At 43.4% G+C, this 20,052-nt stretch overlaps 1 protein-coding gene across 4 annotated transcripts; it reads right to left on the reverse strand.

Annotated features, from left to right (window-relative positions):
* Positions 1–1,977: 1,977 nt before the first annotated feature.
* Positions 1,978–18,135, reverse strand: HYAL1 (hyaluronidase 1). Of its 4 annotated transcripts, none has more exons than XM_039358702.1 (5): positions 17,513–18,135; positions 16,055–16,116; positions 13,018–14,020; positions 11,199–11,288; positions 1,978–2,948 (listed from the first exon to the last, which is right to left on the reverse strand). In XM_039358702.1, exons 3-5 carry the CDS (start codon positions 13,930–13,932, stop codon positions 2,598–2,600), a joined length of 1,356 nt encoding a protein of 451 aa, XP_039214636.1. In that variant the 5' UTR covers positions 13,933–14,020; positions 16,055–16,116; positions 17,513–18,135; the 3' UTR covers positions 1,978–2,597. The 4 variants fall into 4 exon arrangements, with proteins under 4 accessions (XP_039214636.1, XP_039214634.1, XP_039214633.1 ...); XM_039358700.1 differs by having other exon boundaries at positions 17,472–18,135; XM_039358699.1 differs by lacking the exon at positions 16,055–16,116 and having other exon boundaries at positions 17,472–18,134.
* Positions 18,136–20,052: the final 1,917 nt, after the last annotated feature.

The raw sequence follows: 20,052 nt of genomic DNA on the forward strand, positions 1-20,052 counted from the left end.
CAGAAAAAGGGAATGGTTGTTGGCAGAGAGCAATAGTGTTGTCTGTGGACTTCATGCCCTTCTCCCCAGCTCTCATTTTCTCTCTAAAAGCCAGCTCATTGAAAACCAAACTGTCAATATTCAACTTCAGACTCCAAAAACTCCAGGTTCATTTCTTCTCTGAAATTCTTACTGTTTATTGAATCCACTGAATGGTAATGTCAAAGTAAAACTAACTCTGAGGTTCCAACCCCAATTCATAGACTTAATAATTTCCCCAGCCAAATCTTCAAAGTCTTATGTAGTCCATATAAACAAGTTCACTTTGTTATGGGAAATGGCTGCTTCAAATCCACACCAGTTCTGGTATCTTGAAAAGGTTTCAGCTCTCTCGGTCTTCAGTTTCGTTTCTCCATCTAACCCCCTTGGAAGTACACATCCCCCCTTTAATCTAAAGGCAAGTTGAAATGCAGAAGCACACAGCTGCCAAAGTTTCATCCTTTTGGGGGGCTAAAGCAGCATTTAGAGCAGAAAGCATAATCTTGCATTGTGTCAAAATCAAAAAATGAATCCAATTCATGAATGCAAATTAACAGGGATTCAATTGGTCACTAGTCTCCCTCCATGGAATTCATGGTTCTTCAGAGCTCAAGTGTGTTTTATATACTTGCCACTTTTGTGTATTTATCCATTGCTTAACACTACTAAGAACTCATAAATCCCAGCATGAGATTGAGCAGTCATAAACTCATGACTTCTCAAGGTATGCTTTAAAAAAAAGTCAAAATGGCAGCCACGGTGCAATAGCTTTGCCTGTTTTGGGTTTTTTTGCACATATATATATATAATCATGTGTGCACAATGCAGAGCTTCAAACATAGCTGTGGCCATCTTGACTTTTTTTTATCAAATCTTGCAGACTCACCTCCCCAAATATCTTATGCCCAGCATTTTCTATTATATCAAGCCGGCTGCCCTGGTGGCACAGTGGTTAAAATGCAGTATTACAGGCTAACTCTGCCCACAGCCTAGAGTTTGATCCTGACGGAGCTCAAGGTTGACTCAGCCTCCCATCCTTCTGAGGTTGATAAAATGAGGGGGCCAATTTTTAACACTGTAAATCACTCAGAATGCCATAAAGCACTATGGAGTGGTATATAAATCTAGGTGCTATTGCTATATATACCACTCTTCTGCAACTCTGTCTCAAGGACAAGAGAACTCCTTCAGCAGTTGTCACATGCCAAAAAACCCAGCACACCAAACCAGCTGGGGTTGATTCATTTGTGTATTCTCTCACACTCCAAACAAGGCAGTGGAGAGCATCCAGCCCAGGTTCCAGTCTGCTTTTGTGCTGCTCAGACAATTGGCAAACCTCCTCTCTGCTTCTTATCCCATTGAGGTGGAAGAAAACAAAGCAATTTCCCAGGGGTAATTTTTCTTTAAAGAATGACTCTTCCTACCCCTCTCCTAAATAAATAAACTATCTCTTCCTGCTAAGCTGATATATTTGGCAAGTGTGAATTTATACATTTGGGGATACTGGATATCTTGTAGTTCATTATGTAAAATATGTTAGTTAACTCCTGCTTGGCAATAGTGATCTGTTAGCTTTTGGTTTAGCACAAAGTATGCATAATGCTTTAATAATTTAATGTCCTTTAATTATTAATTTAATAATTTAGCACAATAGCAATCTTGTGATTTATTCAATAAACAACTTCCTTTGCTACATCAGCTCAGCCCCATAATAACATGCCAGATATTGCCCTGGCTCCCGCTTCCCAAAGTCAATGTCTAAGCTGTAGCAGAACAATGTAATGCATTAAAAAATTGAGATAGGTTATCTACTTTAACTGGAGGTAGTCTCAGTACATAAACATGCATGCAGTTCAATTACAGAAATCTGATAATTGGTTAGGCCTTTTCCTTGAATCACAAAGTCTCTGCATATAAACAGTCATTCAACAACTTAGAAAAGCACCAGCACAACAACAGTATGCAGACATATTTTCATTTATTTTAAAGGCAATTGATGGGTGACAGTGCCATCTTCCTTCAAAACGCTCATCATACAACTATAAGAATAAACTATGGGTTTCCCAAAGAAATGAAGTGTGTCTTCTCTCCTGAGCATGCATCTCTCTGCGTGTGTCATCATATCATCACAAAGATGTCACTGAACTGATGTTACTTCTTCAGATGGAAATGAAAGCAAATATATTCATAAGAAAAGCACACTTGTTGTCTGTATTCATACCATGATCAAAAGAAAAGGCATGCCAGCTTTTTTATGCTGCAAGGTAAAACTGTATTAAGTACACAAGCAAAAAGACTGCAGACAACCATTTCTAGAAGGATTTCTGCTTGCACTTGACAGAAGAGGGGGGAAAAAACTGCCTTTGACTATCATTGCAAAAAGGTGAAGCCCAATTTTCCGCCACCTCTGCCCTTCATATGCAATGGGACAGCAGCTACCAGAATTCTGAACCAGCTTGGCTGATGGTAATGTAACCTATAATCTCTCAGAGCACCAGTTCAATGTTAATCAGATATTGAGCAGATATTAATTTTATACAGTCTAATTCTGCAGGTTGAGCTTTTCTTGTTGACATGTATTATATATCATGAAACTGAGAACTGAATACCTCATTGTGGATTGACTTCTTCTCACAATGCAATCCTTTCCAGCCATCATAGCATTGACATGTGAATGTTTGGGCCATTTTCATTTGATTTTCCATTGACACCTGGCCAATCAAAATAAAGCCTGGGGCAACATTATGCTTCTTAATAGTGAAGCTGGCAGAACTGAGATGCAGGAAGGCTTCTGGGTGATTCTGCTGCCGCACGCAGCGGCCATTCTTTGAGCAAAGTATTTCACTACAAAGCCTAGTACTGCTGGTCACATTCATAATGTATGGGCCAAGGAGCTTGTCCACATACTCCTTCACTTCAAGGCAGGCTTCCTGTAAGGTACAAAAAAGCAGGCCCAGAAAAAAATGAGTTTAAAAGAGCTGTCTGCAACGATCATATTAGTTTAGAACACATTTCTCACAGGAGTTCCAAACATGTTTTCCCTTAACTTTATGTCATAGTCACCAAGGAAACATAGTAACACATATTGTGTGTGTGTGGGGGGGGAACAGTTAAACGTGTCATTTCCTCAGAGTCCTTACATTGCCACAAATGATTTAAGTCCAGCCCCTCTTAAATTCTGTTGACCCTTATCTGGCACCAATTTAGTATTGAACTTGCTAACTAGATTTTTGCTTGAATAAACCTTCTGTGCTGCAACTTAACGTACAGTCCTGACCCTTTGCATCTGACATTCTAGTCATCACTGGTGTGGTAGACATGATGACACAAGAAGACAAACATTATGCAGGGTTTGTTTATTTACAGGACTTATATGGCCATTATCTCATAGGATAATCCTAGATGCTCACAACAATCCCTTAAATCTAGGCCAAAAATACAAGTATCCTTCCTCCCAGGCCCCAGACTAAACATCCTCCCAGTTCAATTCCCAATGCTTAGGGAAAGAATCAGCTTCTGAGAGGCTAAAACAACAGGACTCCTTGGATTCCAGGTGGGAGACACCTTTGAAGATGGTTTAGAAGTGCAATGGGGCAACTGGACTTTTCTCAAGGAATTTTTTTACTATATAATTATGATGATCTTGAGCCTGTTGTATTAATTATCAGTAAGACTCTAGACTCAATTTCAAATGCTGTTAGTTCCAAAAACCCAAGAAATACACACTGAGATTCTTCTAAGCAATTTCCTTCATTGTCCTTCACCTACAGGCAGAAATCTTACCAAACTAAAGAAGACGATTTGCATATCGTCTTAAACATATCCTGAGAACTTCTGGGGAGGAGCTGTCTTAACTCTTCTTCTCCACACAAACTACATCAGCTTTGCTGACTTTTGCTCCTCCGGAATGCATTCCACAAATGCTATTGTGCCTTGTCTTAATGTAACTGGTTTACACAAATAGCAAACATGGTTATTATGGAATTAAATTATTCCAGTCTGATTCAGATAGGTCTGCAAATGGTGCATCACCTGAAGCCAGTAGAAACACTTCCTGGCCACAATTCCACTTGTCACTCAAGTAGGAGCTGTAAGGATCCAAATTGTGACCGTTCAGAGACAGGAGGGGTCAGTATTATCAGACATCCCTGATGTTTGCAGGCATAGAAGGGGCGTTGTCTTTCCTGAACGCCTTTTCTCAGCAGGATGATGTAGAGTCCAATGGATGGGTTCTATGACAGCCTTCCTGCCCGGCAGACTGGGTAAAAACTTTGGCCACACCCTTCCTTTGGGCGTGACCCCAGTTTTGACTGAGGCGAGAACTGTTTGTTGGATTCGATATGGTAGCTCCTTGTCCAAACCCTGCCTAGACCTAGTACCTGGGAGGGCTTGGACTCTACATCATCCTGCTGAGAAAAGGCGTTCAGGTAAGACAACGCCCCTTCTCCAGCAGGATGGCTGTAGAGTCCAATGGATGGGACATACCAAAGCCCTCATGTCCCCCTGGGAGGGAGTGTCTAGGCCCCTGGGTCCTGAGCAGAGACAACTTGCTGTAGCACTCTTCTACCAAAGGCAGCATCCGCTGCCGCGAAGGAGTCTAAACGGTAATGCCTAATAAATACAGAGGGAGAAGACCAGGTTGCGGCCTTGCAAATCTCTTCCACCGATGCTTGCATGGACCACGCAGCCGATGTGGCTGCGCTGCGCGTCGAGTGGGCAGTCACGTGTGTGGGTACTGGAAGTGCCTGCGAGACGTAGGCTTGGGCTATACAGGCTCTGATCCACCTACCTATGGTAGAAGATGACACCTTCTTTCCCATAGTTGATGGTTGGAAGGAAACAAATAATGCTTCCGTCTTACGGAAGGCCGAAGTGCGCTTCACGTAGAAACACAACGCTCTACGCACGTCCAGCTTGTGCCATCTATGCTCTAGCCTATGTCTGGGTCTTGGGCAGAAATCAGGAAGAATCAGTTCCTGAGATCTGTGGAAGATGTTGTTTACCTTCAGAATGAAAGCAGGGTCTGGTCTAAGAACGACCTTGTCCTTGAAGAAGGTACAAAGGTCCTTCCTCACTGACAGTGCTTCTAGTTCCGAAATTCTCCTTGCTGAAGTAATAGCCACCAGAAAGGCTACCTTCAGCGATAGGTGATGAAGAGAACATGAGTCAAGAGGCTCAAATGGTGCTGATGTCAAGGCCTGAAGAACTTTGGTCAAGTTCCAAGATGGGTATCTATGTATAACAGGAGGTTTGGTGTTGGTCGCCCCCTTTAAAAAGGCGCTAATCGCTGGATGTTGCGCCAGGGAGGCTAAGTTACCACAGGAAAGTACAGTTGAGAGGGCCGATACCTGTCTACGGATAGTGTTGACTGATAGGCCCTTATTAAGTCCCTCCAATAAGTAATCTAGGATATTGGGAATAGATACTGCGGTTGGATCTAGGTGAAGAGGAACGCACCACCTGCAAAAACCTTTCCATGTAGCATCGTAGATCCTGTTTGTGGAAGATCTTCTTGATGCTTGTATGATCGATATCACCCCTGAGGAGTAAGATTGCTTGGCTAGACTTTGCCGCTCAAATGCCAAACGGCTAGTTGTAGCCACTGCGGATCGGGATGCAGCAGCTTGCCCTGACTGAGAATTACTCGGTCCGGGGGAATCCTCTATGGGGGTGATATTGAAAGATCCACAAGGTCGGCAAACCACGGGCGCCGTGGCCAATGTGGAGCAATCAAGATTACCTCCGCGCCTTCCAGGATCAACTTGCGTATGGTTGCCGATATCAACGGTAGCGGTGGAAAGGCGTACAGGAGTTGCCCCGGCCACCGACACCTGAGAGCATCCGTTCCCTCCGATCCAGGAGTCGGGAATCTGGAGAAGAACCTGGGAAGTTGAGTGTTCTTGGGAGTGGCAAATAGGTCCAGATGCGATTGTCCGAACCTCCGGGAGATCTCTTCGAACAGAGACGGATCCAGACGCCATTCCGACTGGTCCACCTTGGCTCTGCTCAGGGAGTCTGCCTGGGTATTTGTTTCCCCTGATATGTGCTCCGCTCTGATGGAGCTCACGTTGGCTTCTGCCCACCGAGCCAGAGCTGATGCCTCCTGCATTAGATCCGAGGATCGTGTTCCCCCTTCCTTGTTGACATGGGCCTTTGCTGCTACGTTGCCTGTTAGAACGAGAACGTGTCTTCTCGTTACTATATGGGAGAATTGACGTAGAGCCAGGTGAATGGCCCGAAGCTCTAGCCAATTGATGTTGTGAGATAGGTCCTTCTGATCCCACTGGCCCTGCGCTATCTGAGTTCCCAGATGTGCTCCCCATCCGAACAGGCTCGCGTCCGTCGTGAGCGTGATCCTGTTCGGCTCCCTGAATATACTCCCCTTGAGTATCATGGGAGATATCCACCACTTCAGTGATCTCAGAACCTGTTTTGGTACCAAGATCTTCCTGTTGGAGGTACTGATGTTCCTCCTCTGGTAGGGTAGAAGGAACCACTGCAATTCCCTCGAGTAGAGCCTTGCCCAGGGGACAATGCCCATGCAAGATATCATCTTTCCCAGGAGCTTCGAGAGCTGTATCAGAGGAACTCTCCTGCTTCTCTGAACTTGGTGAACTAGCTTGGAGATGCTGGTCTGACGCTCCTGGGAAAGGTATACCCTGCACTGTGACGCGTCTATCCCCGCGCCTAGGTGCTGCAGTTTCCTCGAGGGAGTGAGGTGGCTCTTGTCTATATTGACCGAGAATCCGTGCTCTTGTAGGGTTCGGATTGTGGTCTGGAGGTCTATTTTTGCTTGCTCCTGCGAGCTGGACTGAATCAAGATGTCGTCCAGATAAAACTGTATGCGCACCGGCATCAGCCTGAGATGGGCCGCTATTACAGCTAGGATTTTGGTAAATACCTTGGGGCTGAGGATAGACCGAAGGGTAAGGCCCTGTATTGGTAATGCCGGCCCACGTAGGTAAATCTGAGATACTTCCGGTATTTGGAATGGATGGGGATATGCAGGTACGCCTCCGTGAGATCTATTGAAGACAGGAGGTCGCCCTTCCTGACACTGGCTAGGATGGATTTCAAGGACTGCATCTTGAACCTCCTGTAATTCACGTAATAGTTCAGGCCCTTTAGGTCCAATATTGCTCTCCAACCTCCTGACGTCTTTGGGATCACAAAGAGGATGGAATAAAATCCTCTTCCTTCCTCTCCCCTTGGTACCTTCTCTATGGCCTGAATTGACAGGAGGTGTGCTATGGCCGAGGTTACCAACCTTGCCTTGTGTGTCTTTTTGGAGATGGGACATCTGATGAACCGGTTTGGTGGGGGAGAACAAAAGTCTAAGGTCAGGCCATGCCTGATCGTCTCCAAGACCCAGGCGTCGGTAGTGGTCTGCTCCCAGACCTCGATGAAATTGGCTAACTGACCTCCTATGGGAGTATCCTGCCTGGCGTCACTTGGTGCATTTAAAGGGTCGGCTCCCCGATCCTCTGAAGGGACGCCTGGACTGGAATTGGTCTCTGGCTCCCATGTTTGGGCGATCCTGGGAACGATCCTGTCTTGAATAGAAGGATCGTGAGCCTCTAGACCAGTCCCAGGATTGCCCTGATCGAAAGGGCTGTCTCCAGTCCCAGGAGTTGCCTGGGCGGAAACTTTGCCTCCGGAATTCCTGACTGCCCCTCCTGTCTAGTTTCTTTGATGGATGGACTAGAATTTTTCTCTTGTCCCTACTCTCGCTTACATGTGGATCCAGAATGGATCCAAACAAATATGACCCACTGTACTTGGACGTTGAAAGACGCCACTTGGCCTTCAGATCTGTCTTCCAATTTTTGAGCCACAGCAATCTGCGAGAGGCCACTGTGGCCGCAATCGATCGTGCCGCATACTTAGTTGCGTGAAGTGAGGCGTCCGCCATAAATTGTGAGGCAGCCAGTATCTTGGCCAAAGTTTGGTGAGCTCTGACCTGATCTGGAGGTACAGTGGTTTGTAGCTCGCGCAGCCACATGATACACGCCCTGGCGAAGAATGATGATGATGTTGCCGCCTTGGCTGCCCAGGCTGCGGCCATGTGGGAACGACGGAGGGAGTGCTCAAATTTCTTTTCCTCTGGTTTCAAGGCCTCTGCCATGTCCCCTGGAATCGCAGAAGTAGAGAATAATGAGATCAAGGGGCTATCTATTGCGGGGACATCTAGCATGCCCGAAAAGGAAGGAGAAACATTGAATAGCTTCCTTTCCACGCTGTTAGGTGCTGGTGGTGTTGCTAGGGAAACCCATTGCTCCTCTACCGTGGTGCGGAAAACCTCAGGACAAGGGATGTACTTGTCCTGCGGAACTTTCTTGGCAAAGAGAGGGTTTGCCTCCTTGCTGGTAGAAGGACTTTCCTCCTGGACTGAGGTCAAATTGACCGTAGAGACTGCCTTTATTAAAAGTGATTTTAGAAGAGCTGGATCAAAGAGGCCAGAGCTTGTTGCCTGCTCAGGAGCAGTTCCCTCATCCTCCGAGAGGGGCATATCAGACATGTCTAGGTCTAGTAATTCTCCCTCTCCTATTTGCGAAGAAGTTTCAGAAATGTTTGTAGCCGGAGCCTTGCTTCGTCCCCTAAGGGATGGTTGAAAGGCTACTTGGCCCTTAGAAGCCATAAACTGGGAAAAGGCATCCTGCATGAATGCCTGAAATTGGGCAGACCATATGTCCTCCTGAGCTCTGTCTGTGGACGCAGCCACGGTGGGAGTATGGTCTGGTGAAGAGTCAGGTGAAGAGGAGTGGGAGGAGTCCAACTGTTCAGTTTCCCCCAGAGGAGACCAAGTTCTGAGAACTTCCTGGGGAGTAGGTTCTGTATTGGGGCCCACCAATGGGACAGGGGAAACCATGCTTGTCCCATTGGAACTGGATTTCTGGGCCCTGGCAAATTGTCTTTCTAGAGCCAAATGTCTCCTCGAGGCCTCTCGCTCAGCTGTTTTGGATGGGCCCCTTTGAACCAGGTGCTTTGTCTTAGCCTTCTTCTTCCCCCCCACCTCAGGTTCTGAGGATCTGCGTTTTTGTTGTTGTGGAGGGGGCAATTGGGGACCCTGCATAGCTGAATGCGAGGTATTGTCTGCCATTGTGACCAGGTATCCCGAGTAGGCAATACCTGGGGTGGGGAAACAATTCTACGCAGATCAGTTGCAGGAGTTAAAGCCTAACGGCTTATTCCGCACAGAGGAAACGAACAATGGCCGGACAGACAGGTCCCTGCAAAGAGGATCCTGTGGAGCAGTGACTAAAGGTCACCCTGAGGAACAGTAGAACAAATCAATTTATTTCCTCCCTCTCCTTCACCAGGGGCAATTGTGATGGCCCAGGGTTGTTGCAAGTATTGCTTGTTGGTGTAGTGAATATTTATTCCCCAATGTGTGGCTGTTAAAACAGACCACTGGGTGTAAGCATAAGCTAACCTTCACTCTTCCTTATTACCCCCCCCTCTCTCTATCTTGGATTATTTGTTTATTTATTATTATTCCTCCTTTTTTTATATATATATAAGCTTTATAAGCTGTGATGATACTTCCGAGTGAGTGACACACCTAAAATGGCGGCTATAAGTAGTACACCCAAAATGGAGTTTAGACTGAAGGCCACGCCTTCCCACTAAACTGTCAAAGAAGAACCACGCGGTTCAAAATGGCGATCTTCGCCAACGGTTGCTCTGCCGGCTGAGGTAAATTGGAGCTCCCTGAGAGGCACGGATCTCGCTGTGCCTTTCAGGAAAAAACGCCGCGGTTTTTATCAGCGATCCTGGCGTGCCTGGGGCTAAAGAGGAAAAACTTTAGAAAAGCGGAGAACGTGTCTCGTCAACTGGCGATTTTTCGCCTCCCTGTGAAGCGTCAGTAGCGCCGCGGCTCTAATATCCCCTGGGGCTCGGAGCTTCGCGCGCCCCAGCTGATCGGGAAAGGACAGCGAGTGCTCCCAAAGGCTTCCGCTGCTTCTCGCAACTCAGGCTTTTTTTTTTTTTTGATACTCTCACCACTCCTTGGCGCGATGGTGATCTGTCGGCTGCTGAGAGCTCCGAGCCTAAGCTGGGAGGAAAACGACTCCCTGTGAGTTTTCTAACTAGATAGTAATTTTAACAGAGAGAGAAGAGGTTTTAGGTCTAAGGGAAATCTTTCTTTGTCAGGAGCTAAGAATCTAGCTGCTAACGGGCTTCGAGACTGAGTCAAAACTGGGGTCACGCCCAAAGGAAGGGTGTGGCCAAAGTTTTTACCCAGTCTGCCGGGCAGGAAGGCTGTCATAGAACCCATCCATTGGACTCTACAGCCATCCTGCTGGAGAATAACTCCATTTTGCTAGACTTTAGTCTCACCTCCTCTCTGCCTATCCAGATCCTAATAGCCTGCAAACAGCAGCTCAAATACAATTTATAGCATCTCCAATACAGCCTGACGTGACAATGCACAGCTGGATGTCATTTTAATTTTGATGACATCTCATCCAAACCAACATATAAACTTTTCCAGTGATTTCATATATATGTTGAATAATGGGTTTGTGTGTGGGCAGGAGAGTTAGAAAGACTGATCCCAGAAGCATCTCTCCCTGGAGTAGACAAGGGCCCGATCATCCTTTTGTTCCCCCAATTATCCTGCCAAGGTAATCACAACTCATAAGGATACCTTAGTTCAGTGGTTCTCAACCTTTTTAATGCCGCGACCCCCAACCGGTCGTAAGTCGAGGACTACTCAACCGGTCGTAAATCGAGGACTACTCAACTGGTGCAGCACCATTTGCAGAATGGGACTTTTGGCAGGCTCAGTAGGGCAGAGACAGCCTGGACAATTCCTATTGGCTTTTGAAAGCCAATAGAATTAGACTCTATTTCAAAAGCCAATAGAATAAAAGCGAGTAGCACAGCTAAGGAAAAGGGGGGAAAAAATGGCGGACTGCGTTGTTTGGCGACCCCCGTGAAATGGTCCGACCCCAAATGGGGTCCCGACCCACAGGTTGAGAACCACTGTAGTAAAGCAACCACACCTTTTTTATCCCATAACTGAATATATTATAAATCCAAAATGTATGGATTGAAAAAAATATGTTGGAAAGGCCTTCACCCAAACAATATATCTTACTAGAATTCGAACCTTTGAAATTCCCCTATCTAGCCTCACATGGCCCTCTGATCAGTCCTGACTTCTTTGCCATACTTACCCGAGATTTACTGAAATTTGTACTACCCCACAAGATAACCCCAGCAGCACCTTGAGAAGCACTCTCACCAATGGTGTGGACCAGGTCTTCCTGCAAAACAAGAATATTAAGGTAGTTTCATGTTTAGGATCTGAATCTTAGCACCTCTTCTCTGGTCACAATAGACCCTTTAATTCCTACTTCTAAATAGCAGTGTTTGAGAATTTTGCATAATAATATTATGTGTCAGGATTATGTATAAGTAATTGATTAAATAATTTGATTGACATTTTCCCTGATTGCCTTATTAAACAGGAGAGTCTATTTTCCAATGAACAAAAGTGGTAAATAATGACTACATGTTACAAGCAGTCCTCTTTTTAACAACCCTGGGTTACATCAAGGTGATTCTAAAGAGTAACAACATTATCTGTTTGCTTCAGAAGAAGGAGCAAAAATAGGTTCATTAAAAATTGAACACACCTATTTTACCTCTTAAACAACCCAACAAAATTGACTTGGATCCATCCATGTTATCATATCACTGCTATACTCCCTGTAGTGTTCAGCTGATTAAAAACAAGTGGTCTCCTGCATCAAAATGCCCAACCTTGAGCTCAGGTATGAATGGAAAGATAGATTTCACTCTTGTTTTTCACTCAATTTTCCTTTTGAAATACTTTTATCTGGACTGTACTCTTTTTTTTTCTACTGATGTTCTCCGACTCTCTTGCATCATCTAATGTATCTTCCAATATGATTTCCTACCCCTTTTAAAAGTATGGCCTGGTTTGAGAGATTTTTAAGAGTTCTTTCTCCCAAAATAATCTGTGGCCAAATGCAGACATCTTTTCCTCTGCCACTTTTTTAGAAACTGCCTTTTGTCTTATCCTACCTACTTCATCTAGTATGTCCCTTCCTGCCCATCTCAATCTCCTGTGGTCTCTCCGCTTTCAGCGACTTTTCATCAAAAAGTCTCTCTAAAGTCTCCTCTTTCTAGGAAGCAACTTTTTTTTATCACAGCCTCTGTTCGTATCTATTTTTAGCTTGTCCCTATATACTTCTCCCTAATTAATGGAAGAATCTCTTCATCTTATTTGTGATGGCAAAACCTCAGTTAAATAAGTTATTTTCATGAGGTTTCTCCTAGACTACTACAATTTTCTATTGTCTGAACCAACTGCTACTTCTTAATTCCTCTAAACCACTTTTCTTGAATAATCTTGTTTTTCTCTTCATCTTTATTTTACTTGTTACTGATGTACAGCAATTCGGTGAATAACAACTGTATTGGTTCTATACACTAACAGGACAACATCTGTGTTATTGATGGAAAATTAAATATTATGGCACTTAGGCTTTAAGTCTACTTCCTCTGCCCCAAGGGATGGGAGAAAAGAGAAAATCACTCATAAAAAATTTGTTTACCCCAAAACAAAAGCAAAACAGCAATAAAAAGCCCTACTTATTTTCAATAAGTCACATCTGACCTACATTAATTTTTAATCCCGTCTCATCCAAACGTGAAACACTGTTAAAAATGAAATCTAACATAAAACTAAACTGCCAAAAACAAAGATGTTGATTTTTCACATTGATATGTTGGAAGTATTTATCAGGGCAAGTGGGGAGGGAAAAGGCTTGCTCTGTCTAATTTTCAGTGAAAATTACAACAACCGATATTTAATTGTGATGCCACATTGAGTCCAAAAATTTTAAAGATATTGATAAGGATATTCTATTAAAGTCTACGATTATTTCCATGCCATGTTTTTCAGCTAATTTCCACTGGACAAGGCTTATCAAATCCTCCACTGGGACAGACACAAGAATTGCTTACCTGTGTGATGAAGTTATGAGTAAAGTCATATACAGTGGTAGTATAAGGTAAGACAGGGATGTCATTCTGTGTCCACTTCAAAACCCTGAAGGCCTCCTCGATTCGATGACGAACATATTCAAGTGTTTTGTGAGTCAGTCTGAGACTGTTGGGGAGGTAAATGCTGGGATAGAGAGCCCGGCTTTGCTTCCAGAGCCAGTACAATTCGTTGTTCCTCTGTTTCTCAATCTCTGGGCATTCTCCAGTATAATTGACAGATTGGTACTCATCGTTATAGCAATTGGGGAAACCATAAAAGCCCCAGAAGCCTTTTGGTCTGAGGGTTTCACTAAGGGCCAATGTCTGCTCCATGAATGCCCGAGCAGATTGTTGAAATTCTAACTGGGCCGCTTTGATCACTTTGTCAGCAGGCCAATCAGGATGCTGCTCCTTAACTAACTGTATAGATTTATACTGGTAGATTTTCATAGAACTCCAGTTCCGAATCCATAAGGGACGCCAGTGTTCCCAGTCCACAACTGCCAGACCTTTGAAGCCAACATCCAAAATGGTATTTTTAATATCTTGTCCAGTCTTCTGGAGATGAGCTTTTAGACTAGCATTTTGAGGGAGACCGCCATAGATGGCAACTCCATCCTTGGTGTAATGTGGATACTTTCCGAATTTATTACTATAGAAGAGGGTAATGTCCTTCCCTATAAATGAGTCATTCGGGTTGACAATCACATCAAAAATTCTCAAGTCAAGGGATATTCCGTATCTTTCTTGGCATATTTGAGTTGGTGCATTCCAGACTGAGATGAATGGATGGCCCAATATTGCTTGGGATCCTTCAGTCATGTTATGGTTCCAAACCATTAGGAAAACATTTAGTAAGCCAAAACACAAAGTCAAGTATTTCATGCGCATCTCCATTTTGCAACCTATTTTCCAGCAAAATGCTCAAGTCTTTTCTGCTTTTCTGGTAGAATTGTGCAAAAGAATGACTGTACTGTAGTTCTTTCTGGTAAATGGAGAAATTAATATTAGCAACAATAGAAGTAGGTAGCTCTCAGAGGAAACAATAGCAGAAGAAACCATAAATTCCTACCTGTCCTTTTATTTTCTATCTACCCTTCAAGGTTCATGCAGAGCAAAATCAAGTGGCAAAGAAAGTCCTTCTGGGATTTTGAATGTTGCTGGGATTCAATGTTACTTTTTAATCTTTGCTTTTCCAGTAACCTTGGTTAACAGTTCAGTTACAGGTAGTCCTTGACTTATGACAATTTTTCTGTTGTTAAATGAGACATTTGTTAAGTGAATTTTGCCCCATTTTACAACCTTTCTTGCCACAGTTGTTAAGTGAATCACTGCTGTTGATAGTAACCCGGTTATTAAGTAAATCTAGCTTCCCCATTGACTTTGCTTGTGAGAAGGTCGTAAAAGGGACTCACATGACCCTGGGAGACAGCAAAGATCATAAAAGTGAGTCAGTTCCCAAGCATCTAAATTTTGATCATGGTGATGCTGCAAAGGTCATTAACTGTGAAAAATGGTCATAAGTTACATTTTTCAATGCTGTTGTAACTTTGAACCATCACTAAACAAACTGTTGTAAAAAAACTACCTGTACTGCTTACTATTCTTAAAATAATAAATAATATCCCTCTTTGCTTTTATATTCTCTCCCAAATGAAGGTTCATTAATGACTTCTTCTCATCTTATGAAAGTTCACCAGTAGGAAGAGGTCATAATAGCGAGCGGTCAGTTCAAAGAAATGGTTATATCAGCTGAATATGCATCAAAATCTGTCTCCTATGGAGAAAATAGAAAAGAGCTAAAATAAAAGCATAGAACAGGAGAAGAATTAGATTATTTCAATTACTATTTTGTCACAGCATGCTTTATAACTGGCTGGGAACTATCAGAGTTGTGGTAGAAAATAATTGGAGGGCATCCAAATTGGAGAAGATACAGCAAATGTTCCAAGAATGTACCTGACACACCTTGGCAAATCTTACAATATCTCCTTAAGGATATTTCTATTTCCATAGTGGGAAAGGAGACTTCGTTCAAATTATTTCCCCGTTTGTGACCTAACTCAAATTTGAATAAATTATACCCTCTTTCATAATTCAATCTTTTAAAGCCATTTTGCTAAATCAGCAGAACCAATGCCCCAAATATAAGATGGGATGGAATATCTAGCTGAATCCAGTTACAAGAATTGCATAAAATAAATTCCAGCTGCTGCTTTTTAATTACCCCAAATTTCCACATCTTCTTACAAACTTATACCACTAAAGTTTTGCCAAACCAAAATCTTTACATAACCCTTAGCTAAGCCTGATGTTCCTAAGTGATCAATTAATCAGACCTACACTTTCTCAATTTTCTATTGTTCCTTAGGCTTAGTAGTCACAATTTAGTTACAGTAGTTACTTTGAAAGTACTATAACTCTGATTTTGCCAGCATGTGTAAGGTTCAAGAGGGAAGAGATTTGCCCTAAAAAATACATATTAACATAAAGATAACACTGCTGTGAACAAACACAAGATACTAAGCAGTGGCTGGCATTAGGAGATATTGTAATTAATTATTAGAGAAACATAGGTACTGTAGGCAAATAGTAAATCTGGCTGGATCTGCAAGTGGCCAAAGGCAACACAACACACCTTGGTTTCAGATATTATCCTTATAACACAACACCACTTCTATCTGACTTTATTAAGTAGCTATGAAAGACCAGGCATTTCACATTAAGATTCAGCAGAACAAATCAGAGCAAAGCTTTTCTGAAAGACATTTGTTCTATTAAAATAAATGGCTAAGAGATGGAAAGAATCAAAATTATTCTTGCAGACTAGCCAATTTAAAAAAACAACAATCCAATACTATGACTCTTCTTTAAACGTTGGTACAAATACAGAGAACCAGTTTGGTCTAGTAGCTAAGTCAACAGGCTAGAAACCAGGAGACTGAGTTCTAGTCCCACCTTAGCCGTGAAAGCCAGCTGGGTGACCTGGGGCCATTTATTCTTTTTCAGCCCAACTCACCTCTCAGAGTTGTTGTTGCAGAGAAAATAAGAAGAGGACAGTGTCTTGGATATGTTTGCCATCTTGAGATATTTATAAAAAAATAATAAAAGTGGGATGTAAATAAATAAGGGAAAATCTATTGTATAGCATTTCCCACCAGCTATGGACATTTCCCTCCCACCCCCTCTATTCGAGAAGTATAGTGCCAAGGGAGAATCTAACACAGGAAAACTAGAGCCACTTGAGAAATAAAATGTTAAACAAGTAATAGAAAAAATGAGTTGCCTAAGTGTTCTCAGCATCTGATCTTTTAGTACTAAAAGATCCAATTACTAAATCCAATCATCCATAAAAAATATAAATTAGCTGACCATTTTGTTTTTCATATGTTTCATTTACATTAAAGTCTATCCTACAGATATTATAGGACTACAATTTCCATAATTCAAAACGAGCTGATCGGTGTTGGAGTTCAAAAGCTTCTGTGGGCAACAAACTTTCCTCCTAATTTAATCCACTTTTTCTTCCTTGGCGCTTGCAAGCTGTTCACATATTTAAATAATATTTAAACTCATTTGCCCATATTAATAATCTTGCGGGATTTCCCAATTTACAGGAAACCATTGGATTATTTTCCTGAGAGTCACATAATGAGTCATTTGCATCTTATTAGAACGAAAGGAAGTGCTCATCAGGATAACCCAGAAAGCAAGAGCAAAAAGGTTTAGGAAGTATTGGTTTTAATTTTCAGTCTTACTAAACCTTGTAAAATATTTTGGAACAGGGTAGCAAAATCACCTAGAACCTCATGCACCTTTAATCAGAGCCCTTTTCCTAAAGACACCTATGGAAACAAGACTATTAAGCCTTTTGACCTGGATCTCAGTACTGATGTAACCATCATTGCTGTGGCCATGGTTATCATGTATATTAACACCCACATTCTGAAAGACCCTAAATTATGAAATAAGTTTAAATATTTAAATTATATGCCAAGTCTCGTTTTTATATACAGTATCACTAAATATATACAGCATGACTGAAGTACCTGAGGATTTACACAGCACGAGAGGTCCCTGCCTTACAAGAGCTACGAAAGGATGCTATACTTAGAGCGTATCTCTAAAGCTCTAGTTAGTAACGGAGAAGTTTAGCTCCGACAAGCGGTAATTACTTCCTAAGGTTCTCAGGTTCGGCTCCTGCAGCCGTGGTTTGGGAACCCAAACATTTATACATCAGTTTAAAGATGGAATGGGGTGTAGGTACGCGCAATAAATTATCCCCCTCTCGAACTGCCTCGTAGAATTCCGAAATTCTTAGTAATCGCTCGGCCCCATTCAGAATAACCTGGTCTTGGTTTTCTCTGCCGTCGGGGGGGGGGTGCGGACAAGGGGGGGGGGCTCCCGGGCGGGAGAAGGAGGGAAGCAAAGCTCACCTCCAGCTAGCAAATGCCTCGAGTGCACGCGAGCCGCTCACCCGCCCCTGCAGCCGAGGAATCAATAACGCGCAACCCTCCTAGCTTGCCAAATTTATAAGGGCTAAGAGGGGACGTCCCTTCCAACACGAGTAGATGAGGCACATGAATGCAGGCTGGTCTGGCGTCTCAAAGAAAAGGGGTGTGTGTGAAAGGGCGCCTTTTGTTTTTGTTTTTTTTGAAGGAGGAGGCCGCTGGAAAAGGTCCCAGGTTAATCCAATCGGCTCTATCGTGGTTTGTCGGAGAGCAGGCCCGCAAGGTCGTTCGAGGCGCTTCAAATCCCATGCCTGCTTAGGGCAGGGCGCGAGAGCGAGGGCGCGGGCCTGCAGTCACTGCTGCTGACGGTCAGCCTTCGGTTCAGTTTCCCCCAGGGCGGAATCGAGATCTCGACCCCAACGGGAAGGATCCGCATTCTGCATCAAGTAAACTTTTAAGAAAGTTATACAGTATGGCAGGGAAAATCCGGCAGCGGGGGACTGTGGGTGGACGACCGGTCTCACATACGGGGAAATTTGCCCCGCCCGCTTCTCCGGCCTGGGCAAGAGAAAGCGAGCTCGCCTTTCCAGGACATTGATCGGTAGAGGGCAGCACAAAGCTCTCCCCCTCCGCTCCCCGCAGCCTGAGGAAAAACAGCTGGCCAAGCACTTCGAGGGGGAGGGGGAAAGTTGGCGATGGCGGGGAAGAAATCTCGCTCTCCTTAGGAGTCTGGTTTCTATTAGGCACCGACCCCCCCCCCACCGCTTTGGCGGAGAGGAGGGGGCAGAAGAGATTCTGCGCAAGGAAACAATTACGTTCCCCGGCTTCTGGAGACAGATGGGGGTGGGGGTCAACTACAGATGGGGAAGCTGAGTTTAACTCTTCCTTCCCTGGAACGGAGTCAGCCTTGGGAGGACATTGGCTCCCGCGGACTGGGGGACGTTCCCCGTTGTCCCGCCCCCGGGTCTAATGGGCCTGTTGCTTTTTAAACTTGATCATAATTTATGAACAAGTTTTTCAGAAAGAAATAGGAAAAAAAAACTATAAAAAGCGGAAAAGCGGAAACACATCATTAAATGTCACTTTTAAACAAATGTCAGACGCCTACATCTATCTTAGGGTATAATAATGGTCTAACATTACAAAATAGCATAAAATGTATACCACAAATATGTAAATCATTTTTGAATAATAGATAAACTTGCCTTGCTGAGAAGGATGCAGATCTCTTGAATCCAGTCCTTATTAGAAGAATATTATAACTTGTGCAATTTGTCAAAATAATAAAAGGTTCCAATGGTCTTTTGGAAAAATTACTCTTGATAGTTGGATTTTATAGCACTGAAAGAAGCAAGGTGGGGTGAACATTCAGAGGCATAAAAATTTCAATATTTTACTTCTTCAAAAACAGCAATGGACAGAATTCCTGTGACAGTGATTATGTTGCATTTGAAATTACAAGTTGATACAACATGCTAACCTCTATAAAATGCTTTATTTGGGTTTAACTTAGCATCAAATACTAAACATGATTGGCCTCATTGGTTGAGGGTTACAACAATCAGTTTAAAAATAATTTTGCAGAATGTGCCTCTACAATCTTATTCTCAAGTTCCACTTATATTTGGCTTCATGTTTTTTTTGGGGGGGGGTTCCTGTGATGCTTTTAAGAGCACATTACAGCCAAAGTTCAAGAGAAACAACAACTTGCACACCACTTTGTGAATCTGCATTGAAAAAGAAATCCATTAGCTCTTCCATTTCTTGTGCAAATAGCCAAAGTGACATGAGTCCAGGATTTGAGATATGGTTTTTGTCGGCCATATTTTCAGCAACAGAGTTAAATTTCAATAACACAGAGGAAATTCAGGACCTGAATCTCCATTCTAAAGATGGACTTTTTAGGACAGATGATTTAAGCACAGTCCCATCAACTTCTTTTTTAAAAAGAAACTGGTTGCCTTCAGAATAAAATCAACTCTACTCCCGCTGGGATACTTCTCGGGCCTTCCAAAGGAAAAACACTCTGCTGAGCAGGCTAGATCTCCTCCATAACAATCATCATCTATCTGGCTACCCCTCGAGTTACAAAAGTCATCCAGACTAGGAATGTGAGGATTGTAATCCAACACATCTAGAGGGCACCGGGTTGGGGAAGGCTCTTAAGTCTTGCTAATGAGAAACTGAAACAGAGAAGCAGGCAAAGGCGAATAGCTGATTCAAGCCAGCTAGCTAGCATTCAGTTGGATCAACTATACTGTGCACAGCTGCCCTCAATTACCACAATTACTGCAGTTACAAATGGGATTCTTTTCTGTTCAGCTCTCCAAAAGCTCACCAGATTAAATTTGCAGTATGCCACTCTAGCTGGGTGGCTGTTAAGTAGCCAAGTTCAAGCTGCCCACTTTGGTATTCTAGTTCTAAAGATTCCAATTTTAAAGTTTCTAGCACCGTGGTGGCGAACATATGGCACATGTGCCACAAGCGGTACGCAGAGCCGTCCCTGTGGGCGCACGTGCCATTGCCATAGACAGGGACGCAGGGCCGGGCTCCTCCCCTCCCCCTC

This window comes from Crotalus tigris, unplaced genomic scaffold, assembly GCF_016545835.1.
Source record: "Crotalus tigris isolate CLP2741 ecotype Arizona unplaced genomic scaffold, ASM1654583v1 scf7180000019060.718356, whole genome shotgun sequence".
Classification (NCBI taxonomy): Eukaryota; Metazoa; Chordata; class Lepidosauria; order Squamata; family Viperidae; genus Crotalus; species Crotalus tigris.

What these genes read in the sequence shown, in the direction of transcription:
- HYAL1 (XM_039358702.1), bottom strand. Translation starts at nt 13,932, where the DNA reads ATGGAGATGCGCATGAAATACTTGACTTTGTGTTTTGGCTTACTAAAT. An exon ending in CTCATAACTTCATCACACAG is followed by an intron (nt 11,289 to 13,017) that starts GTAAGCAATTCT and finishes CTTGTTTTGCAG; the next exon opens with GAAGACCTGGTCCACACCAT. An exon ending in CAAATTTCAGTAAATCTCGG is followed by an intron (nt 2,949 to 11,198) that starts GTAAGTATGGCA and finishes TGTACCTTACAG; the next exon opens with GAAGCCTGCCTTGAAGTGAA.